Source organism: Drosophila biarmipes, chromosome 3R (assembly GCF_025231255.1).
Source record: "Drosophila biarmipes strain raj3 chromosome 3R, RU_DBia_V1.1, whole genome shotgun sequence".
Taxonomy (NCBI): domain Eukaryota; kingdom Metazoa; phylum Arthropoda; class Insecta; order Diptera; family Drosophilidae; genus Drosophila; species Drosophila biarmipes.
The window spans coordinates 17,939,348-17,961,627 of NC_066616.1; the positions used below are offsets into that span (position 1 = coordinate 17,939,348).

The following is a 22,280-nucleotide window of genomic DNA, read 5'->3' on the forward strand; positions in this document are numbered from 1 at the left end:
CAAAAGGAACTTGAAGACGATGGGTAAATTTAAGGCGTTGGAATTAAGTCAACTTAATGTCGTTTAAATATCCACTTTGGAAGGAGCGAGGCAGATAAAAGAGATGGAGCACAAACAGCAGAAATCTGCTGGAAAAAATGTGATGCCATTTATTTTAATTTGCGAGTCAAAATGTCGAGACTTAAAGTGAGGAATGAATGCGGCCGAAATGCGCCACAAGCCGGAGAAAAGTGAGGATAGAAAGAGGAATGGCCAAAAGCTGCCGCAATGACGCAATTCCTCCAACCAAAACTGGCCTTTTCGGGTTTTAGGGTCAAACAATTTAATTGACTGAATTATACTCAATACAAAATTGGTAGAAAAATCATCATAAAATGGGCAATTTTATTGAGGTAACCAAAGAATCGTTCTGAAAGTTGTTCAAAATCTTTACATGCAGATAAATAACTTGGAATGCCAAAAGGGATCAGCGAAAATGGGCCCCTTGGGCCAAGTAGAATACGTAAGGTATGGCCATAAAACTAAATTGATGTGAATCTCTAGTTTTCTAAGCAAAGGGTACAAACAGCAAATTTGAAATACGCAAAAAACCATAAAAGTTATTTGAAGAGTTATTACACTGGCCAACAGGGGTTGCAGCTTCAAGCTCATCTATTTATGGTAAATTAAGGATTTCATGGGGATAAATAGCTTATAAGCAGTATAAATAAACTTTGTCTACGCTTCTTAACGAATACAACTTAATAATATAGTTTGTTTTTACAAGTACTTTCTGCTTTAAAAGTAATATTCATGTTTTATGGTTATACTCGTATATCATGCTATACCCACCCTTTTAATTTGTTTACTCTCAAAGTTTAAAATAATATTGTTATTTTCAATCACTTCAAAGTTCCTCAAGCCGTGCACGTTACATCAAAATGTCTGATGGTTGGAAAGGTGGCTGGCGGCGTAGTCATCAGTCCGAAAGTTCTGAAAGTTGGCTTGGGCATGTCGAGTAATGTGAGTGCTTCCGCTTCCGCTTCCGCCTGTCTATACACTTATGTGGGCGCATGTGTGTGAGGCCACTTCCTGCTGCCGCATTCTCTTTCCAGGGCTGCGTTTTTATTCCATTTACAAAAAATTCCAAAATACTTAATACTCAATTTGGCCCACAGACCCAGAGCGAAATGCTCGGCCAGACGAGTGCCGGAGGGCTTGAAGTGGGCCGGAGTGGGTGAAGTACATGTGTGTTGTGTTAACTGCTCGCCACTTGGCCGCATTTCCTTCTGGGGAAAGCGAGATAAAAGCGTCTTTAGCCGGCTGAATAACTTGTTGGATCCCACGGTGGTACTCCGGAGCAAACACTTGCCGACCAAATGGTGCTTGAATGTATTTCACTTTGATTTGCTTTTATTTTAAAAGAAATCCATTCAGAGCCGGCAGAGTGCGGCATGCGCTTGGCATAAATCTGTGGGCATATCGCAGACGGAGGCGCGGGACTTGAGGGCTTTATGCGCGGCACTTAACCGCTTAATTACTCATTATGCTCGAGTTTATCCAGCCATTTAATCAGGCTCTCAGTGCAGGCAAGAAAGGTAGCGAGGCAGTTTAATGTATAATTGAGTCAAACGGCAATAAAACATTAATTAAAAATCTCTGCTCCGGCGTGTGATTTTACATTGATTCCGGGCATCCGGCTGTTTACTGCTGCGTGCACAAATATGCAAAATTCAGTGCCATATTTCCCGTGTACAAACATTTTCTTATCATATCAATATCACTCACCGGCACTTTGGCGAGATATAAAAAGATGAGGTTGGTAGTAAAACATTGCAGTCTTTTTGGCCATTAAGCGGTAGAGCTGTTGGCGACCTACTTACTTTGTACAATGTACACATTTTAATTGCCAGCACTTAAAGCGAAGCTCTTCAAATCCCCTCAACTACTTAAAGCTTTCTGTGCGCTTAAATATAAATTATAATTTTAAGTTCTTCTTAAGGTTGATTATATTATATTGATGCCACATTTTCCTATATTTTGAAAGTGCCTTAAATGACATTTACTTAAGTGCATTAAATTAGCTTCGACTGCGTCGAGAGGGTGTCCTTTGTCACGTAGGTATTTGTCTAGTTTATGTTAATTTGAGGCCTTTGAGTTAATGTTATTTGGCCAAGGAGTGAGAAGGAACTAAGTTCGGTTTAATACCTAAAATTTAAATGGGTTAAATATATAGAAGAAAATATATATTTCAAACTTCCAGTGCGATAAATACCAACCAACTGCAATAATATCAACTTTTAAAGAATTCCAAGCTAGAGACTAGCTTTAATATATTTGTCACTTGTCTATTGGCCAACGCTTATTTTGGAGGTAAAAGTTTAGAGCAAGTGAAACCAAATGGAGACATTTTGCTTCCCCAACGTCTTTTCACCCCCCGAAAATGCTGTGACCCTTGGACTGGCCACGTTCTTGTGACCGATTTGTCAAAATCATCGACTCACCATGACGTCAGATACGTGAATTTCGTGATGGCAGCGAAAAAATAGGGAAAATCGAGCTGACACTCGTAACAGGTTCGACGTGATGTCAACAAAGGCCAAGCAATATCGCCCCCAGGGAGAACTCCCTGGCACTCCCACAGATGCACGCACGTACATATGTGGGCGAACTTTCATTAGTGGAAACGTCAAAGTTCGTGGAAAGCACCTCGAGCACCCACTCACGTGTGGAGCATATAAGGTTGGCACCTCCCCTCAAGTGGGCAAGTGCAGAGCCATCGATTGGGTTGCATTTGGAAAGTGGGAAGCGATGCCGAAAGTATTGTAATTGCATTTGCATATGACATGCAGCTCAGAACTTTAAGAAATCCCCGCCACCCAGGTAGCTCTAAGTGATATGCCACTTGAGGCTCGAAGGGGGATACTTTTTGCCACCTCTCCTGACAATTTATCAGGGATATGTATTGGCTTTCGGCCAAACACCCACCAAGTTAAATACTGTCAACTAAAAACATCGTTCAATTTTTATTTAACCACTTTTGGCCCCTTTGACTCTCGGAGTTTGCACTTTTTGTGTGTGTTTGCTGGTGGACAACAAAGTTAAGTTAATAAAATCATTTTAAAGTTTGGCTGTCATGGATACGACACTTTCTATTATGCATTAAGGCAACAAAATTGTTTCCAACCTTTTCGCTCCTATGTATTCAGCTTGGAGCTTGTCCACGATGCAACTTTCAGGGCAAAGCAAAAAAAAGGAAAGGGGAGTGGCATCGAGTGGAGGGCGCCAAAGGAAATGGCTAGCTGGTTGGCTGGTAGGGCGGGTGTTTGGGCCAAGATAGATACCGTTGCTGACAGCTGCTTAAGTGCGAAATTCGATTTCGCATTCAAGGGCGGTGTCCACTTTAAGCTTTTGCTCTTGCCTTCGCAATACCGGGCAAAAACGACGAACAAAGACTAGAGGGGCAGTGAGTCGGGGGAAATTATTTAAACTTCTAATGAAGCAAACACCAAAGGCGGAGCAAAAAAATCTCAGACCGGGAAATTTATGGAGGACAACATGGAAAAGGCAGAGCTAGCATGGAAGCCACTTAGAAAAAATAATATAAATAAATTTGATAGCATTATCCTTTCGAATAGTTTGGGTCACCTTTCCCGCTTGCCACTTTATAGGAAAATCAGAAAATATTTTTAAAGGATAGGCTATTAAATTTACTCTCTTTCAATCTTACAAAAGGCCACCCAAACCTTAGACTTTTAGTATTATTAAAAAATGTGAAATTCTCCGCAAAAACCTATCCCTAATTATTCAGCTAATTTCGTATTCATGTTTATTTTCAGTGTCGAGGCAGCAAAAGATTGAATGCCCCAAACTAAGAGCCCCTGAAAAAGAGATAAGACTAAAACTGCGAAAAAAAACAAATCGTATTTTACGGAATAGTTTTGAATTGGGCAAAGCAAACTCTATTTGAACATCTGAATGGCCTGCTTACAAATTCGTGAATAGCTTAAATGCCACTTGAATGCGCCACGGCCACAATCGTTTTCGCTAATTGAATGTTAATTAATAAAATTCAAAACCTACTGGCTCAAAAAACGGGGGGAAATAATGAGTGGATAAAGGCAAAGTGGAAGGCTTGTTGACTGAATGCCCATTTGCAGAGGATCCGCGGAGGGGGAGGAAGTTTTTTAACAAAAAGCGAAGCGAGATCTACCGAGCGATAAAGTTTTAATTTCCATTTGATGGCTGTTAGTGAAGCAGTGCAAAAATATTTTCATATTTATACGTCCTTTTTCCTCGTTTTTCCCTTGCATGTCTATGTAAAATATGTTTTAATTAAAAGCAAAGTTTTATATATTTTTTCCCACTCCGGCCTTTTTTCTGCACTGATTGCCCCAAAAGCTGGACAAAATCAGAACGGCAAACAAACAAATATAAATTTAACTGGGCACCAGCAATGCCAGGGCGGCAAAAACCGAAACTGAAAAATTCCCCAAAGTGCAGCCCATTGGGCAATGGCAGATGAAAAACGCTGCCAAAGTACCAATTCCACTCACTCACAGCCACATTCCCCATGTCCCATCGAGCGTCGACCGTCGACCATCTCCACAAACAAAAGCGCTCTGTTTCTGGCAGATGAGCCAAAGTAACGTAAAATTCCCGAATGACCGAAACTACAAATAGATATTTAATTTTTTGCAATTTCATACACAGTTTTCCCCCATCGAGAGCGAAAGTGTGCGGCTGTGGGTGGGCTTGTGCGTTCAGTTGCAGCTCCGATTCGGTCGCCTCCACAAATGACCCAAAAATTTCGTTAAGCGACAAACAAACAGGAATTAATTTTGGTTGCAGCTTAAAGTTGGTCCCTAGAAACAACAAACGACAAATTGCAGACAACAATTTCGCCTGTGTCGGCCACATTGAAATGCAATATAATAATATTGCACTTAAATCAGGGTTCACCAGGGACTACATGGAAATTATTTATTCTGGCACAAATATTCGGCGCACTACATTTTCCTAAGGCGATTACATAACTAATGCGTCTGTTCAAACAGAATGGATTTTCTTGTAGTCCCCGGCGAGCCCTGATTTGAGGTGTGGCCTATTAAGGGCAACGACTTTATTTACCTAATTGATTTGTTTGCTGATTTCAAAATACGCCCTTCTACTTCTTGGTGCTAATATGGTTATAGCCCACTTGATTGTACACAGAAGGCTGTGTGTACACTCTCATACTGACAATATTCCCACATTTCGATCTCTTTCTTTAAAATTCTAAATTCCCTGCGATTTCCCTCGACTTTTGCCATGCACAAAACTACCAAATGCAGATGCCACAAAAGCTTCTTAAAGGTATGGTAAATATATTCTCTAAACTCAGCCATAATATGATTGTTCCATTTTTAAGACCGTTCTCAGCCGTTCCCTGGCTGACTGTAAGAATGGAGGCGGCAAGGGCATAAAAGCCAAGTTGGCCAAAAAAATACCCATAGAGCGAGAAAAGTTTCTGGGTATCAAGTGTTTGCATGGCAATAAGTTTATTGGCCAGATCTCCGTCAACAGCGTCATGGGGGGAATGCGAGGACTGCCGCTCCTGTTTTGCGAGACCTCCAGGTAGGTGTCACTTTAAAAAGTAATCCATCGATATTTTCCCTAATTGGTTATAAAAAAAATCTATTTGGATACTGTTTTTATAGTATAAAAATTATCCACACTTAACATCGATTCTATTAACTACAATAAAAAATTTAAATACAATTTCTGTACTTTATTCCAAAAGATATATTTATTGATACTTATTCCTATTCCTTATTTTTAAATGTTTAATAACTTTATATAATTTGTGTTACCCCAGCCTGGACAAAAACAAGGGCATATATTACCGCGGTATCTTGTTGAAGGATGTGTGTGCCAAGCTGCCGCGTGTGAAGGAGGGCTCCCAGGAGGGCACCCCGGAGGGCTGCTTCTACCTGCTGACCACCGGGCTGATGCCCACCAAGGAGGAGGCCGAGGAGGTGACCGAGGAGTGGCTGAGGCGAGGCACTGTTCCGCGCTACTGCCTGCGGATGGTGGACTCCATGGACAAGCGGGTGCACCCCATGGCCCAGCTGTGCGCCGCCTGCGCATGCCTTAGTTCGCAGAGCAAGTTCGTCGAGGCCTACAATAAGGGGGCCAAGAGAGCGGTCTACTGGGAGTCCGTCTACGAGGACTCGATGAACCTGTGCGCCATGCTGCCCACCGTAGCGGCGGCCATTTACAACAACGTTTTCCACGACGGCGAGGGTACCCGGGAGATCAACCCGGAGCAGGATTGGTCAGGAAACTTCTGCCGCATGCTGGGACTGCCGGACGAGGACTTCATCGACCTCATACGCCTCTACATGACCCTGCACGCCGATCACGAAAGCGGCAACGTTTCCGCCCACGCCTGCCACCTGGTCGGCTCGGCGCTCAGCGATCCCTTCCTGTCCTTCTCGGCCAGCATGTGCGGCCTAGCTGGCCCACTGCACGGCTTGGCTAACCAGGAGGTACTCGTCTGGCTGACGAAGCTCAGGGAGGCCATTGGCGATGAGCCGAGCGACGACGAGCTGAAGAAGTTCATCGACGACACGCTGAAGGGCGGGCAGGTGACTCTCCTTTAAAGATATCTTTCTTTTCCTTTTTTTTGTAGCTTTCGGATTTTACTTTCAAATCAAATTACAATTTAAATTCCAGGTTGTTCCCGGCTATGGACATGCCGTGCTGCGGGACACCGATCCCCGGTTCGTCCTGCAAAACGAGTTTGCCATGAAGCACTGCAAGGATGATGCGGGCGTCAAGCTGGTGACTCGTCTGTGGAAGATCGTTCCGGAGGTGCTGAAGAAGCTCAACAAGGTGGCCAATCCGTATCCCAACGTGGACGCCCATTCGGGTGTCCTGCTGCAGCACTACTGCCTGAAGGAGCTGCAGTACTACACGGTACTCTTCGGAGTTTCCCGGGCTCTGGGAGTTCTGGCCCAAACGATTTGGTCTCGGGCCCTGGGCGCACCCATCGAGAGGCCGAAGTCCTTCTCCTCCTCGGAACTGTGCAACTTCATCAAGCAAGCTGACAAAAAGGCAAAAGAGAATAAAAAGTGCTGAGGTACAACAGGTTAAAACACCAATCTGGGCAATATAAATTTGGCTTTTATGATTTTGTACGTGGTATTCCCAAGCAGCGATATACTGCAGGATAAACCAATATTTCACCTCGAGGGCCTCGTTTCACTTATATGTGAAGTGTTTCAACCGCATTTAATATTTGTCATTACCATATGCTTGTACTTGACATATTCTAATTGGTTTGCCTGACTGACAGTCGGAGGCTTATTACTGACTTCTTTGATATGTGGAGAAGGGGTAGCCCCACTTCGGCCTGGGAGGAGTGTAATTATGGCGTAGGCCGAAATATATCGTATTTCTATTGCTTTGATGTTGGCATCCTTACGAAACGTGTCTCATTTCCAATTCCAGCCCCAAAAGTAGATCATAAATCAGTCGCGTAATACAAACTCTGAGCAGTTAAAATGATTAATTATAATCAGTTTATCGCAGACTCGACGAAGGAATTTGATGAGCAGAAGAAAACTGAATAGTTTGGCAAGAAATTAAATTGGAAATTGGGATGAGAGTGTAAATTGCATTTTAGGCGAGCATTCAGCGGATGTTTGAATTAATCTGGACAAATCAGGATATTAATGTGTGCAATTCCCCGTAGCTATTCCCTCAGCATTCGCTTTGAATTTCACTGGGTGTACTTGTGATTATTGTAATTTTTATAAAAGCATTCCATCAACTGATTGATTTCTCTTCAATTTCCCCCTTTGTTTGGTTTAGCTCTTCCCACTTGGGTTGGCGATTGTATTCCCCATTTTTTGTTTCATTGACACGGCCCGCTGTTCCTATAAGTGATATTTTATTGTTATTTTTATAGCAGTTCTCCCTCGGCAGGGGCCAGTCCTTGGGGTGGCCTAAGCCAGGTCCCTAGTTTCCACTCTCCTAGATTTGATATTCATTTTTCAGCGGGAATATATATTTGGCCCACATAGCAAGTGACCTAGTGAGAGCTAGAAATACGAAGGGTATGGGCTTGGTTAAATGGATATCTAGAATAGTGAGATGTAATTTAGTAATGCGTATACCTTGGTAGGAGGGACCAAAATTTTGTTTACTTTAAATTTTCATTTAATATACAGACCAAGATTTTTGTTCCTTCATTAAGCCATCAAAAATCACTGCGTTAATTTATCGAATTTTATTTGCACCTGCACTCACACACATGAATAAATTTCCACTCGTTTTAAAAGCATAATAATATGATCATGAACTACTTTTTCCCGCCCGGCCCTTAACTTATTATTAATTGCTCTGAGCATGAGAGATTTTTCCATGGAGATGGGAAGGTGGGGAGGTGGGTGTAAATGATAAAAGTTGAAATATGTTTGCCCAAGCTGGTGGGAAAAAATAAGCTGTAAAACGTTTTAATAAAAGTATTTACTATTTTTCCCGCACAGTTATTTTATTGTTGAGGGAAATCACGAAAACTTTTTTTATTGCAATTCAGTGCGCAGCTACACGCCGCTGGTTTTTTGTAGTCTCCCTCTTTTTTTTGTATAATTTTTTCAAACATAATTTGAAACTGTTTTTGGGCGGGCGAGATGCACAGGCACGCTCTGGCTTTATATGTACCATACGTATGTGCTACTTCAGTGGCCTTGGATGCTGGAAAAGGAAAGCGAGCCCCTACTTAAATTCGCCCACTTGAGCACGCACACAGCCACGCACAGGGGGGTTTTTTGGTTGGAATGGAACACATCCGCATCCACCATGTTCCTGTCCATGTGGACGCTGCTGTCCCGCCGCCTGGCCAGACCCAAAAATAAAACAATGGTCGACTTCCATCTGGGTGTGGAACGCCATATAAAATGTTCGCACATATGCCAAGTTGCTTTCAGCCATTTGCTGCAATATTAAAACAAAAGTAATGCGAAAGTGCTTTCCAACCCATCGCCCCCATGCCCACGTCTAAAAAAGCAAAATTACAAATTTTTTGAAATTGTGTCTGGCATGCAACTGTGTGGGGATATTTTAAAAACTGGCCATAGTAGGGCATCAGCTCTGTCCTGCTGTAAATTAAATTCAGCGAGGGCTGATTGAGAGTTTTTTAATAAATTAAAACAACTTTTAATAAAATAAGAACATCCTGGCAACTTTCATAAATCACAATATTAAAAACAAATCTACACCTAACAAATTAGTTCATAATTTCTTATTAAAATAAAAGTGTATTCAATTTTATGATTTAATTTGAATATATTAAAATCATGGTGGAACATATAAATATTGTGTATTAAATATTATTTTTAAGTGTACTATAAGTGTTGATACAAAAAATGCAAGCAAACTGTCCTTGGACTTACTACATTTTTATCAGTGTAGGCTTACAAATTGTCTTAAGAAGTTTTAAGATTTCAAATTACTTTTTCTTGCCAAAAAAGTAACAACTGAGCTGTTCTTAAATTCATTCATGAAATATATAAATATTATGTATTAACTATTATTTTTAAGTGTACGTTGATACAAAAAATGCAAGCAAACTGACCTTGGACTTACTACATTTTTATCAGTGTAGGCTTACAAATTGTATTAAGAAGTTTTACGATTTCAAATTACTTTTTCTTGCCAAAAAAGTATCAACTGAGCTGTTCTTAAATTCATTCATGAAATATATAAATATTATGTATTAACTATTATTTTTAAGTGTACGTTGATACAAAAAATGCAAGCAAACTGACCTAGGACTTACTACATTTTTATCAGTGTAGGCTTACAAATTGTATTAAGAAGTTTTACGATTTCAAATTACTTTTTCTTGCCAAAAAAGTATCAACTGAGCTGTTCTTAAATTCATTCATGAAATATATAAATATTATTTATTAACAATTATTTTTAAGTGTACGTTGATACAAAAAATGCAAGCAAACTGACCTAGGACTTACTACATTTTTATCAGTGTAGGCTTACAAATTGTCTTAAGAAGTTTTACGATTTCAAATTAATTTTTCTTGCCAAAAAGTAACAACTGTGCTGTTCTTAAATTTTAATTTGCTTTTCAGCACAAAATATGTTGGCAAATAAAACACTCTCGGCCGCATTCTGCAAATCTTTGGCTTAAAGCCCCCTTCTCGTCCTCCACTTTGTCTGTGGTCTCATTTCATTAACTTCCGGGTAGACTTCAAGAAGACATTTTGAGTGACTCGTCCAAGGACTGCATTCTGAGACCCCTATCTCCGTAATCACTTTCATTGCCAGAGCCGAAGCTGAAATTTGAAATATTTTCTTTTTCCCTCCCTTTTTCTGTAAGCGAGATGGTATTTTTGGTTGCTGGCTAAACAGGAAGCGGAGGGGGAAATGCAATAACTTCCTTATAGACCGAAAACTTTATGGCTGCGACAGCAGATGCACTCGAGTCGCTATCAAGCCCCCAGAACCAAGCCCCCCTGGCCCGGGGATCCCCTAGCCCAGCGCAATGTTATTGTATTATAATGGTCTCTGGCGCGGACCAAGGCTGCTCGAGGATCTGCTTCTGCGTATGGTCTATTTTTTAAGATATGCAAAGTAAGTTGCAGTTGCTTTCGGCACAAGCAACTTGCAGACAAACACATCAGACATTGTGGAAAATAACCATATATGTGTGCGTTTGCGCCGGGCTGAGTGAAAAGTTTGTCGGGTACGCAGGAAAATTATAATTCTTCCTCTCTAAACAAAGACTAGCCCGACGGGAGGAAAGGACATGCTGAAAGAGCAGCTCTGAGTGGCAGTAACTGTTGGCTTCTATTTGACAGTTTGCCGGAAGAAGTTTTCCCTCCGCTCGATACTCATATAAATTGCCCTAGATTTTATTTTCATTTTTCAGCACTCTCCATTCGAAAATATATGCACCTAATGAGTTTTATGAATTGTCATGGTCCTGGAGTGCCGGTTAAATTAAATGGCGATAATTGAAAAGCTCATTTGATTATTTATGCCCCATGTGCCACACTTACTTGTACCAATTGTTTGTTTAATTATTTCAATATTCCGTTCCCGATTTATTGGCCATTGAATTAAATCATTTTTAATTACAGGTTAATGAAAACAACGCATTCCGCCTTGTTGTTAAAATAAATGGCTGTTAATATAATTTTTGCTGCTAATGAGCGATGTGTTATTCGGCTTATTTGTCTGAAACTAATGATTATTTAATCTTGCGAAATGTTTGCCATTTATGGGCTTAAATATCTATTGATATCTGACATGGTTTTGTTCAACACAATTAAGGCAAACAAAGTTTTTGCTTTTGCACAACGATAACCTTGCTGCCGTATACGATTACGGAAAATAAACATCGAAGCACCTTTAAGTGTTTTTCCCACACAAGTTTCCGAAGTTTCAAGTTTTCTTCCACCCATTTTGCAGGAGGCCCCGACTCTCTCTGGATCTCCCTGCCGTTCACTATTTCATTTTCCAGTCGAAGAAATATTCGCACATAGTTTTACCTGCTGGAATGCGCTAAAAGTGCCGGCAGGTAAAAATAATTGCGATTATACTCGCTATTTTTCCGCACAGCAGCACTGGGCCAACACCGAAAAGGGAGTGGTCCATGGGAATTGTGGGGTTCGTTGGTGTTTTTGCCTCTTTCGGGGAGACAGAAGATGGAGTGAATGCCATTCAGGTATTTTCAGAGGGGAGTCTTTCACTTTGTGCAGTTTTGTTTGGATTTTTCCGGTTCCCCACACCATGTTAAAGGCAAAACCACTAAAGTTATTCGACCTCACTCAAATTTTATTAGCCCCCATATTTTAAATAAATAGTTTAAAATGTCCTAGAACTAATTAACAAGCCATCTGTTATAGAACAAAGAAGGTCCATAAGCTACAAATTAAATTAGCAAAAGGCTTAATTAAATCAATATTATTCTTATTCAATGGAATTTAACATTGATTAAAACAATGCACTCCATATACGTGGGTAAAATCAATGGTATTTAATATTATTTGTTATGTCACAACAAAGAGGTATTGACCCAATTACGAAGAGCTTTTAACCCACTTATTTATTTAATATTTTTGAAAAAAGAAACCTGCTCAATTAAAGAACACTGATTGACAGATTGCTGGGCAATACAAGGCGTCACACGCTGCGTATGCGTAATTTCTACCCCTTTCATCGCCTAGGTACTTTTTCGATTGCCTGCGGCTTAATTAAGAGCTGGCCAAGTTTGCGGCTTTGTTTGCAATTTGGTTTCCCATTTTTGTCATCGTCAACATCATCAGCACCGTGCCCATCTGCACCAGCTCTGGTCTATTGTTCCTTGAATCGGGCTTGTTGGGCTTGCTGAATGGACTGCAGTTGCCGCTTATCCTTATCTGCGTGTCCTCGTAATTATCAACGGACGACTACCAAGGTGCCCCTTCCAGGGGCCATTGTTCTGGAGGGCTCAAATCGCGAATTATGCCTTCCACTCGGCTGGCTCTGGCCAACTGGCAGATAAGATATGCTCAAAGTCGCCCAGTTTGGCTTTAAGCAACCGCTTTAATTAGTGATTACACATTTCCAACACGTGCTGCTCTCGGCCCTTTGGCTGGCCAGCCAAGTTAATTAATTTATTATTGTTCTGGCATTCGTTTGGCAACAAATTTTGACACAATACAACACTCGGCCCACAATAAATCTACTCGCAGCTCAGAACCCCTGTTGTTCTGCAGGCGGGGCTTCATTAATAATTCAGCTCATACGAAACTAAGCCAAACTGCTGAATGGAGTAACCCGAAACTGGATAAATTAAGTTCATCTCACATCAGCAGCAGCAACATCTGTTCCCCTGAAGATCTCCCCTCGCTGGTTTTTTCTCATCAAGGCAAAAATCAATACATTTGGCATTTGTCTGATATATCTCTGGCCATTCGTTTCAATTTGTCAATCAAGATGACACACACCAGGCCTGCGAAAACGAAGCGAAAATTGAAATTAAAAACATTCAGACGGCATTGATCAAGAATAATGTCCCGCCAAGTTTGAGGAATATTTGTAGTCGACTTAGCACGCACTTTTGGAAAATAATCCTTGCTTTGTTTCAGGGCTTACAGCAATGTATATAAATGAGTTCGAGTTGGCTTTGTTTTGCGGTAAAGTTCAATAAACTTTCACCCTTGTTTACTTCCACAAAATTTCTTGTTGCATACTCTTGCGGTCGAGTTGAATTTTCATTTGATTTCGGTTGGATTTGTGGCAAAAGATTTTAAATTCGATTAGCAGAATTTTGGCATTTTCAGAGAGATTAGTTTATATGCCTGAGTTTCACGCTAATAATGGCACTTTCTCCTGGACACCATAGATAAACACCCTTTAAGTGCAGGGTTAGCTTACGTTTAAGCAGCTGCAGATTATTTTCCATTCCAATAGCTCTTGGCTTTGCTTTAGCACTTATCATATTTGCATAGGTTAACTCATTTAATTAACCTGCTCAATTTGCCACGTTTTAATTGCAAATTATGGCTGCAGGCGAGAGTAACGAACATGTGAGTGTAAATTTACGAGCATTAACTGAACAGCATTTTGGTAATTTTTCAGAGGGAAAACAGAGGGGCTAACCTACACTTAATACTTGAAATGTTTTATTTGCAACTTTTAGCTGGCTCTAATTGCATTTTGCAGGCTGGGCAAAGTCTGGTGGGCATTTATTCAAGTTGTCCGGCATATGCATACAAATATCTGCATTCTGACTGTCATGTGCCCGTCAACACATACAGAGCACTTTGCACACATATCGCATTCAACTATTTGAACAGAAAACTGAAATGCGCATAAAAAGTTTTACAATAAATCAGGAAATTTGTAGAACATAACACACAGATACACTCGTATACATACACGTCGGTCTCGGGCAGATTTGTTGCGAAAATGTTCAGCACCGAATGGAAATTTGTTTACCAAGCTGTTGATGCCGCAGGCTGTTCAGTTTTATCTGCCGGTGCTGTCGCAACAGTTTACATTATATTCGCCGAGAGTAATTTCCAAATTTTTGTCGCTCCTGACTACCGTGATAAAAACCACATGATGCTGGTAATTCAAGGTCCTCTTTGTCGCTGGCATTTTTATGCGTAAAAGTTAATATAAGCTCATTAAGCAGTTGGTATGTTCTTTTAATAAGGTTTTAACTAGCAGTAATGATCATGGGCATAAAGCACGCTTGGTTTACTTGCAAGATTTAACCGGAAGATAATTTCATTGTGGACTTGATGGTGAAGGCAATCAATGTCCCTGACGAGCAAACGATTTAACGATTATGGCGATAAAGAGATTTATCGGCAAGCGAATCAACCGAAGCTGTACAAGCACTCCGCCCACTCTAGATAATCCACTTCCAGGACAAGGGATGTTGCGGAACAGGACTCGCGTGTGTTTTATTGGACACTAGACTGCACTCACTTATGGGAGCGATTAAAATCGATTTAATCCATTGCCGGCATAAATCAACCGGCCAAAATCTTCTGCTGGCGAAGGTCAAGACAGTTCCCCAAACCCTCGGCCACCTCGTACTGCAATCGATTTGATGGATGGTGAAATATACATATAGTACGTACCAGTAAGAGTGTGTTTATCTACGAGTGTTCTTCGGTTGACAGCATTTATAGGGGGGAAGTGTCATTCATCATCGGTCCCCACAATGCTCGCAACGAAAAATATAATATTTGCCAACTACCATTCTGATCGGACGATGAAAAGCCTTTTAAATGCAAATGTTTTATTTATATTGCGGAAAAAGCGACGAAGAAAAGCTTGTTATTGATGTTCCCTATTGTTGGACTTACTTGAAAAAATTGCAGGCACTGGAACAACAAAGATCCGTCTATCAAAAATAGAACGCTTACAAACTGACTACAATTGGCAGCAATTTAAAGGGACTTCTTGGGACTTAACTTAAGGGAGAGCATAGTTTTCGATTTATATATATATATATATATAAGCATATTTAAGTAATTTTCTGGATGACTGACCCAGCAAACATGATTATGACCTGAGTGTGTGGAAAATTTCTTCGCTTGTTGCATTCCGTGCAGCTCCTCTGCAATTTCCAGCTGCATCTCCATTTGAGCTCCTTTCACGTCGCGTTCAACCATAAATATTCATGTGACCTAATCGGTTTATGACTGCCATAATCGCCTGCACTTTGCACGTCTTTTGGTCATGATGTTGGATATACTTTTGCCGCCATTTTTTTCACTTTTCCATTTTGGTATACAGTGCCGACATATGTCCAATATGGAATATGGGTTAATCTGAAGCAGTTGGAGTTTTTTTTTTTTTTAAATTACTCACAAATATTTTTCTATATTTTCCGTAGCCTTAAAGTACACTATTTATTCTTACTTAAATATATTACCTTATTTATGAACGATACGTGAAAGATTATTTAAGTTAGGGCACATTTTAGTAAAATAAATCATCAAACAGAAAGATTTTCTTTTGTGCCACTCGGGCGTATACTTCATTTCAAAATATCTTATTTGCTCTTATATTTATTTACTTATAAAGTCTTTTCTAATAGGTATTACTGAAAAGTTGACCATTTTCGTCAGGAATTTATCAAAAATGTATATTCAATTTAAAATATCTCGCTTAAAAACACCAAAGCACCAAAACTCTTTGGGATTTCTTGCACGCATTCATGAATCTCGTTGGAAACGAAAAACATATTCAATAAAAATGGAATACGGGTTACATATGGATCCAGCCAAATGTCAGCAAAGCAAGGGAAAACTGCGTATATTTACGCGACATATTTACGGCGTTTTAAATGAAAGCACGTGTTTAGCAAGGCAAACGATGTCGCTGATGCCTCAAATATCGCACCTAAAAACGGCAAGGCATTGGGAAAAGTGGCTACAGCACCGGCAGGATCCGCATCCTCGTCCACATCAGCCAAACCAGGCAACCTGAAACGAGACCATAAAATGGCGAACGTTGGCAATAAAAACTAGAACAACTGCCAGTGGGCCAAAAGGTGGGCCAAGAGTGGGCTGGCAGATGGGGCAGGTGGCGGGGTGGCTAAAACGCGGGCAGGTGGAGCGCATTACTTTGAAAGTACATTGAGCTTGAAAATGACTTTGTAAATGGCGCTCGACAAATATTTTATTACTAGGGAACAGCAACAATTTACTTTGTCCCCCCTCTCGGCACGCCCCTGCTTTTTCCCCAGCTTGGCTCCCGCTTTCTCCTCACCCGCAGACTCTTTACCTTCAAGTTGCACTTTAATTTTAATTCAAACAATTATTAGCACCACCGGTTTTCCGCTTAAAGTTTCGCTATACCGCTGTTTTAGTTAGTTTGTTTTTGCTTAACTTTATAATGGTGCAAATTTCTCCTTGTTAACTTTGAAAGTACACCGAGTTTCTACGAAAATTCTCAATAATTTGGATAATGGTTTATATATTTCTAGAAAATATAAGGAAACTTGACTTAGTTTTTATGTTTTCACTAAATTAAATTTCGTATTTTACATTTTTCTCTTATAACTTTGTAACAAGTTTACTTCTTATGTAATGCCCAAATAAAATCCGTATATTTATAAAATTTGTCGTAGCAAATCCCACTCGAAAAGCCAGCATAAATCAAAGGATATAATATTCGTTTTAATCCGAACTTTATAATCGATGACAACGAAAATCCCCTTTAATTCTTTCGTTATTGGCTAAAATTTGTTATTCATTTTAGCGCCTGCTGGGAAAATTTCATTAAAAATGATCAAGTTAATTTCACAAATTTTTGTGTATTTCACTTCCTCCACAGGGGATGGCAGCCCCCAGTGGATTGGGCCGCGAGGGGCGGCGCTGTGGCACTACACTCTATATATAGGGGTGGCCATTCCATTGGGGGGCAGAGTTATGGAATGTTGCCAAAATGCCAGCGGGTTAGACCTGCGGTTGCGGTTTTCCCTGTTCTGGTCCGGACGAGTCCGAGTCCTGGCTTCTGGTCCTGGTCTCCTCCGGGCCCCTCCGTTCCTGGCCTTTGAGTTATCCTTTTCGCGGTTACCTTTTGTCGCCAGCCATTGTTTCAGCCGCTCCATTGTTTAAAATGCCATGGACGGCGGATCGGGGGACTGGGGCCCCAAGGAAAGGGTTGAGTTTGGCCATTGTTTTTTTCGGGGAGCGAAGGCCTAGTGCAAGTATTTTTCATCCCGCTGCTTTCACTTGTTGGAGTGTTGACTTTGACGTGGTCAATGGCTGGGCGCCGTAACAGCTTCATTACCGTGCCCGTTCCCAGTTGATTACAATTCACAAAATTAACGCCCATGTTGAGATTACTCCTTAATGTCTCAGCCAAGGAGATAACCCCACCGACCGTCTTCCCGCGAAGAGGACTTTCTGGGACTCGTCCTTGGGCTGCCGCGCGTAGTTTGCATTAATTTCGCGTTAATTTTACGCGATAATCGTATTTCTTGGTATAATAGTCTGAACCGGTCTCGGGGCAGGGACTTCCATATTGCTTTAATGGCGGCTAAAATGCTCTTAATGGCATCTATTTGAGATTTTATTTATGCACTCGAAAATCACATTGAAGTCTGGCTACTTGTATTTTTGCTGGCTTGCCTGCGGGCTGAATGTGTAAGTTGCTGGATACTTTCTTTAGAAAGTGTAGGGCTAGTAAAAGGAAGGAAAGCCAACTAGCCGGAAATTTCAATGTCGGAAATAAGTATGCATAGCCGCAATTAGATTTTATTAGGAAAAGGAATTGGATCCAGAGGAGTATATTGATTTGTGTAGCTTTTAAGCTTTTATTTTATCCTATATACTTTTCCAAATGTTTCTTGAATAAAATTAGGCTTCAGTCACAGATTTTTAGAACCGAAAGGGATGTCTTCACAGGACATTTACAAATTATGCTAGAGTATCTTCTTATAATAAGTCTTCTTTAATCCTAGGCAACTATACCAATTCCATTCGCAGAATGGCAGCAACCAGCCGATAGCCACGATAAAGAATATTGGCAATTTTGTTCCAGGCTGGACAACTTCATTTTTAGATATCGCAACCGAATTTTGCAGCGCTTTTTCATTGTAATCCCAAATCGCTTTTGTTTGATTTGCTGTCCATGGCCGGCAAATTAAAAGTCGCATGAATTGGCCCCGGCAAACAGTGGCGGGGTTTCACTGGGCTTTTGAGGGGTGTCAAAGGGGAAGGGCTGGGGGAAATGAGCAATGGACCTTCAACGAAATTCTAATTATTCATCGTCGACGCGCCGCTCGCTGACAGCGAAAACAATGAGCGCACTCAACTGTGAAAACTGCAACAAAGCGCATTCCAAACGCAGACTGCCAAAGGAGGGGAGTGACGCGTTTACTGTCGCACTAAAAATAAAGCTTCGGGCCAAAGGATTCGCCAGCCATGAGAAACATTGTCAACATTTTTTACAATTTTCTAGTCGTTATTTACCATTGTTTCCAGCTCCGGCCATGGTGGGAGATGCACAGATACAGCTACAGATGCAGATACAAATACGCAGCTACAGATACAATCCCTGCGTCCTCAGATAAGGGGCTGTGTGTATCCATGACTGTTGGCTATGGCAGCAATTTGCAGCATTTAGTCCAAGTCCATTTAACTTTAATGCACTCTCTCTTTCTCGGTCTCGGCCATTGAGTTATGGCAGCTTCCTTTATGGATAAGCCAGCAGACGATCGTTGATTTATTGCCAGCAATCAGAAATGCATTCAACTTGGAGTGTCCACTTACAGAAGTGGGTGATTTCGGTTTCGGTCACCAGGACAGCGTGTCCTTTCTCTGCCCCGGGTCTTTTCTCCTCCCCGGTGCCCAATTACAAACAGTTGGCACTGTGGCCAAAAGATTTCGCCCAACTATCTGACCCACGCCCAATTAATGAAGGCTCGGCCCAGAGCCAAAATCCGCTTAGACGCAATGCGACACGTCCGGTAAAATAAAAAAAAAACAGAACTAGGTAGGAAATCCTACTCAATAAATACAAACTTTATTTGTTTTCACTTTTCTGGATAGAATTTTTTGGTCTAGAATTCTAGAATTGGCAGCTGACCAATGTCAACGTAAAGTAAGATTAATTGTAACGCAAATCTTTAATTTTATTTATATTAAGTTATATTCACATACATTAAGAATATTCGACATGAATTCGAAATATTTAAGAGTTAATTTTTCTATAAATTTTAGAAAAATACCCACAGTTAAAAAAACCGTTTTTAAATTAACTTAAAGATGAATGTTTTTAAAATTTAATTAAAAAAAAATTTTACTAACTTTACTGCTCTTCGGAGTTTAACATTTGTATTGCATACTTTTAGACACCTTTATCTACATTTATAAACGGTTTTCATAACCACCAAAATGTAATATTTTTTAAAATGAAAAATAAATATAAAAAATTATCAAGATGTTTCTTGGCTTCATGCAAGCCCAGCGTGCTTTGCTCAACAATCTGTATCTTATAGTGGGCTAGAGTAGGCGGTGTTTTTATATTTGTAGAAAATTTCAATGAAAAAACAGCAAAATTCTGGATTTATTTTATGTGTGAGTATGGAATGGAAATTGATTACCCACCGAAAAGATTAGTAATGGTACACCGCCCTGCAGCTACTTAGTTTTGAAGGTACCTCTGTGTAGCAGACGAGTGCACTCAAAATCCCAGTAGTTCCGACACGAAGACGGCACAGGACGCAGCGCCAGGATACCGATGGCCAAGCAAATGGTGGTGAACACAACGTCGCCGATGGCTGGGCGGCGCCTGCTCCGCGATGTCAACCGGCTGCTGGCCTCCGGTTACCGCGCCACCGTGGACGACGACATGGCCAACCTGGACGTGCGCTTCGAGGGGCCACTGGGCACCGCCTACGAGGGCGGCGTGTGGACGGTAAATGTGGCCATGCCGCTGGAGTATCCGCTGAAGGCGCCGCGCGTCCGCTTCGTCACCAAGATCCTGCACCCGAACATCGAGTTCACCACGGGCCTGGTCTGCATGAATGTGTTCAGGCAGGCCTGGTCCTCTAGCTACGACCTGGTGAACATCTTCGACACCTTCCTGCCGCAGCTGCTGCGCCAACCGAACCCCAACGACCCACTGAACCACAAGGCCGCCTCCATATTGAAGCAATCGGAGGAGCTCTTCCGCGAGCACGTCATCATCTGCCTGAAGATGTACGCCCTGCCCGTGTTCCTTGCGCCCAAGGACCTGGTGGAGGAGGGCCTCGAGAAGCGATCCTCGGACCTCAGTCTCTCCGACCTGCTGTCGGACGATGAGGATGACGACAGGGATGGAAACGGGAACAGGAACGCTTCTCTAGCACTGCCAGGCAATTGAGTATTTGGATGGTCTTATTTGTGTCTTTGTAAGAGAACAGTTTGTTTGAACAAATATATCGAAATTGGAAGTATGATAAGTGATGAGGTTTGTCTTTGGCAACTGGAGAAATTTAATATAAGATATTAAAGTATATATGCTAATTCGTATATGAATTTTAGTTTGAAATCTTCAAATGGATATTCATATATTCCACTGTATTTTATCCTCTTCGTATCCTTCTCAGTTTGTTGACATTTTATAAACAGGATAAGAAAGTATTATCCACCATTTTAAATTCATGGCAATTAGCCATTTAATTGCTTGTCCAATGTTCCGAAGAAATCTTGGCTATTAAACTGCTCGATTTAATTGTGTCAAACAAGATGAAACCAGATTGCCGTAATGTTCCGATAAGAAATTAATTTTGCTCCATTAAGGATAATTACGAATCCACTGGACATAATTGAGGCTGATGTCAACTCCATTCAACACTTTCAACGGGCTTTGCCCAGGTGATGTCTGATTAATTTGTCTGATTAGGCGGAATGTGGGAAAGGGTTCGACAGTCCCATCAGAAGGTCGAGTTCAAAAGTGGAAAACTATTCCCTCGAACAGGAGCAGTCATGTGCAAGCAACGATTTAATTACGATAATTATTTAAACAATTGTTTTTGAAGGCAGGAAAGGACGAGTCCGGCTCATGGCAGTTGAAGGCTAGAAAGCCATAACAAAGGCGCTAAATGTTTGATAAATCTCATTTAATAGGGCTTAGGAATGGGGGAAACGAAAACAATTAAAGCTGAATTTAAAAGCTGGACAAACAATCTTTAATTGGTTATCTGCTGTAGAACTTTGACTGAAATTTTGCTAGTTAAATTTTGTGGCACAGACCAATCAATATCTGCATGAAAAATGGGATAAGTGATAATTCCAAAAAACGGACAAAACGATTTCGTCTGCCTGTCCCCCGAAATTGGTTCAATACGATGCAGGGGATGGGGCCAACTAAACGTGAATTTGGCTTTATTGACGCCTGCTGCTTGGCCTGGTCTGATTCTCCGACTGGCTGAATGGCTGGCCACCTTCCTTCCTTCCTTCCAGCCAGCCATCCATCCATCCATCCTGCCAATCCCAGAGACCATGGCCAATGTGAGTGCAGTGTTCCAGACAGTTGCGCAGACAATTCTGGCGGGGATGGGGCTGGTGCTGGGGGCTTCTATATTGCTGGGGTTCTGGGCAGGTCGGATGCCTGCCTGTCTGCGTGTGCTGCCATCGAATTAGAATACGACGTGGCCCAGTCTCTGTCTCTCTGCGCACGAATTTATGCAATAGTCATTGCCATTTTCGACTTTGAATGACTTTATCTTCACATTTCCACAACGAAATGATGTCTTTAGTGAGACATTCGATTGAAAGTGATGTTGGGTGGGGGGATGGATGGGAGTTGGAGTCGGAGTCGAATCTTCCTTGCTCTTTGGGGTCCAAACACGTGGCATGCTCAAAGATGGTGTCATCCCAACGAATAGATTGCATAGAATGAGCTTTGTGCTCCCCAAGAGTATGAAATTAATGACAATGAGGAAGTTGCCAAACAAAAGTGAAAATTAAGCTAAAGGATTTAAATGTGCAAATCACTTAAATACTTAAAGATGTCATTGAGAACTATTAATTTTAAAGACTTTAAAAAACGAGCACTAAGGACCGTTGGGTATTCCCCAAAACTAAATTTACCAATTGCTCTTTAAAAAAAAATGGGTTTTTTATCACCACCACCTCGGCCTTTGACCTGACTTTTTATCCTTGAAGCCATTTTTTCCCATTGGGTAACAAAAAAAATCGCTTGAAGCAAGCTTAACTTTCCTGCCACCTGCAGGGGAATGTTTCGTGGTGGAAGAGTATGTTTTTTCTTTGCTTTGGCCACAAAATACCCTG

At 41.2% G+C, this 22,280-nt stretch overlaps 2 protein-coding genes across 2 annotated transcripts; both read left to right on the forward strand.

The window, feature by feature from the left end:
- Nucleotides 1-5,174: 5,174 nt before the first annotated feature.
- On the forward strand, nucleotides 5,175-7,124 carry LOC108031195 (probable citrate synthase 2, mitochondrial). The gene is made up of 4 exons (XM_017104416.3): nucleotides 5,175-5,334; nucleotides 5,390-5,595; nucleotides 5,837-6,608; nucleotides 6,697-7,124. The coding sequence occupies exons 1-4, from the start codon at nucleotides 5,290-5,292 to the stop codon at nucleotides 7,099-7,101; spliced, it is 1,428 nt and encodes a 475-aa protein (XP_016959905.1). The 5' UTR covers nucleotides 5,175-5,289; the 3' UTR covers nucleotides 7,102-7,124.
- Nucleotides 7,125-19,490: 12,366 nt separating this feature from the next.
- LOC108031265 (ubiquitin-conjugating enzyme E2 H) lies at nucleotides 19,491-20,446 on the forward strand. The gene is made up of 2 exons (XM_017104504.2): nucleotides 19,491-19,580; nucleotides 19,644-20,446. The coding sequence occupies exon 2, from the start codon at nucleotides 19,744-19,746 to the stop codon at nucleotides 20,365-20,367; it is 624 nt and encodes a 207-aa protein (XP_016959993.1). The 5' UTR covers nucleotides 19,491-19,580; nucleotides 19,644-19,743; the 3' UTR covers nucleotides 20,368-20,446.
- The last annotated feature ends 1,834 nt before the right edge of the window (nucleotides 20,447-22,280 follow it).

What these genes read in the sequence shown, in the direction of transcription:
- LOC108031195 (XM_017104416.3), top strand. Translation starts at nt 5,290, where the DNA reads ATGCACAAAACTACCAAATGCAGATGCCACAAAAGCTTCTTAAAG. An exon ending in GCCACAAAAGCTTCTTAAAG is followed by an intron (nt 5,335 to 5,389) that starts GTATGGTAAATA and finishes TCCATTTTTAAG; the next exon opens with ACCGTTCTCAGCCGTTCCCT. An exon ending in ACACGCTGAAGGGCGGGCAG is followed by an intron (nt 6,609 to 6,696) that starts GTGACTCTCCTT and finishes TTTAAATTCCAG; the next exon opens with GTTGTTCCCGGCTATGGACA.
- LOC108031265 (XM_017104504.2), top strand. Translation starts at nt 19,744, where the DNA reads ATGGCCAAGCAAATGGTGGTGAACACAACGTCGCCGATGGCTGGGCGG.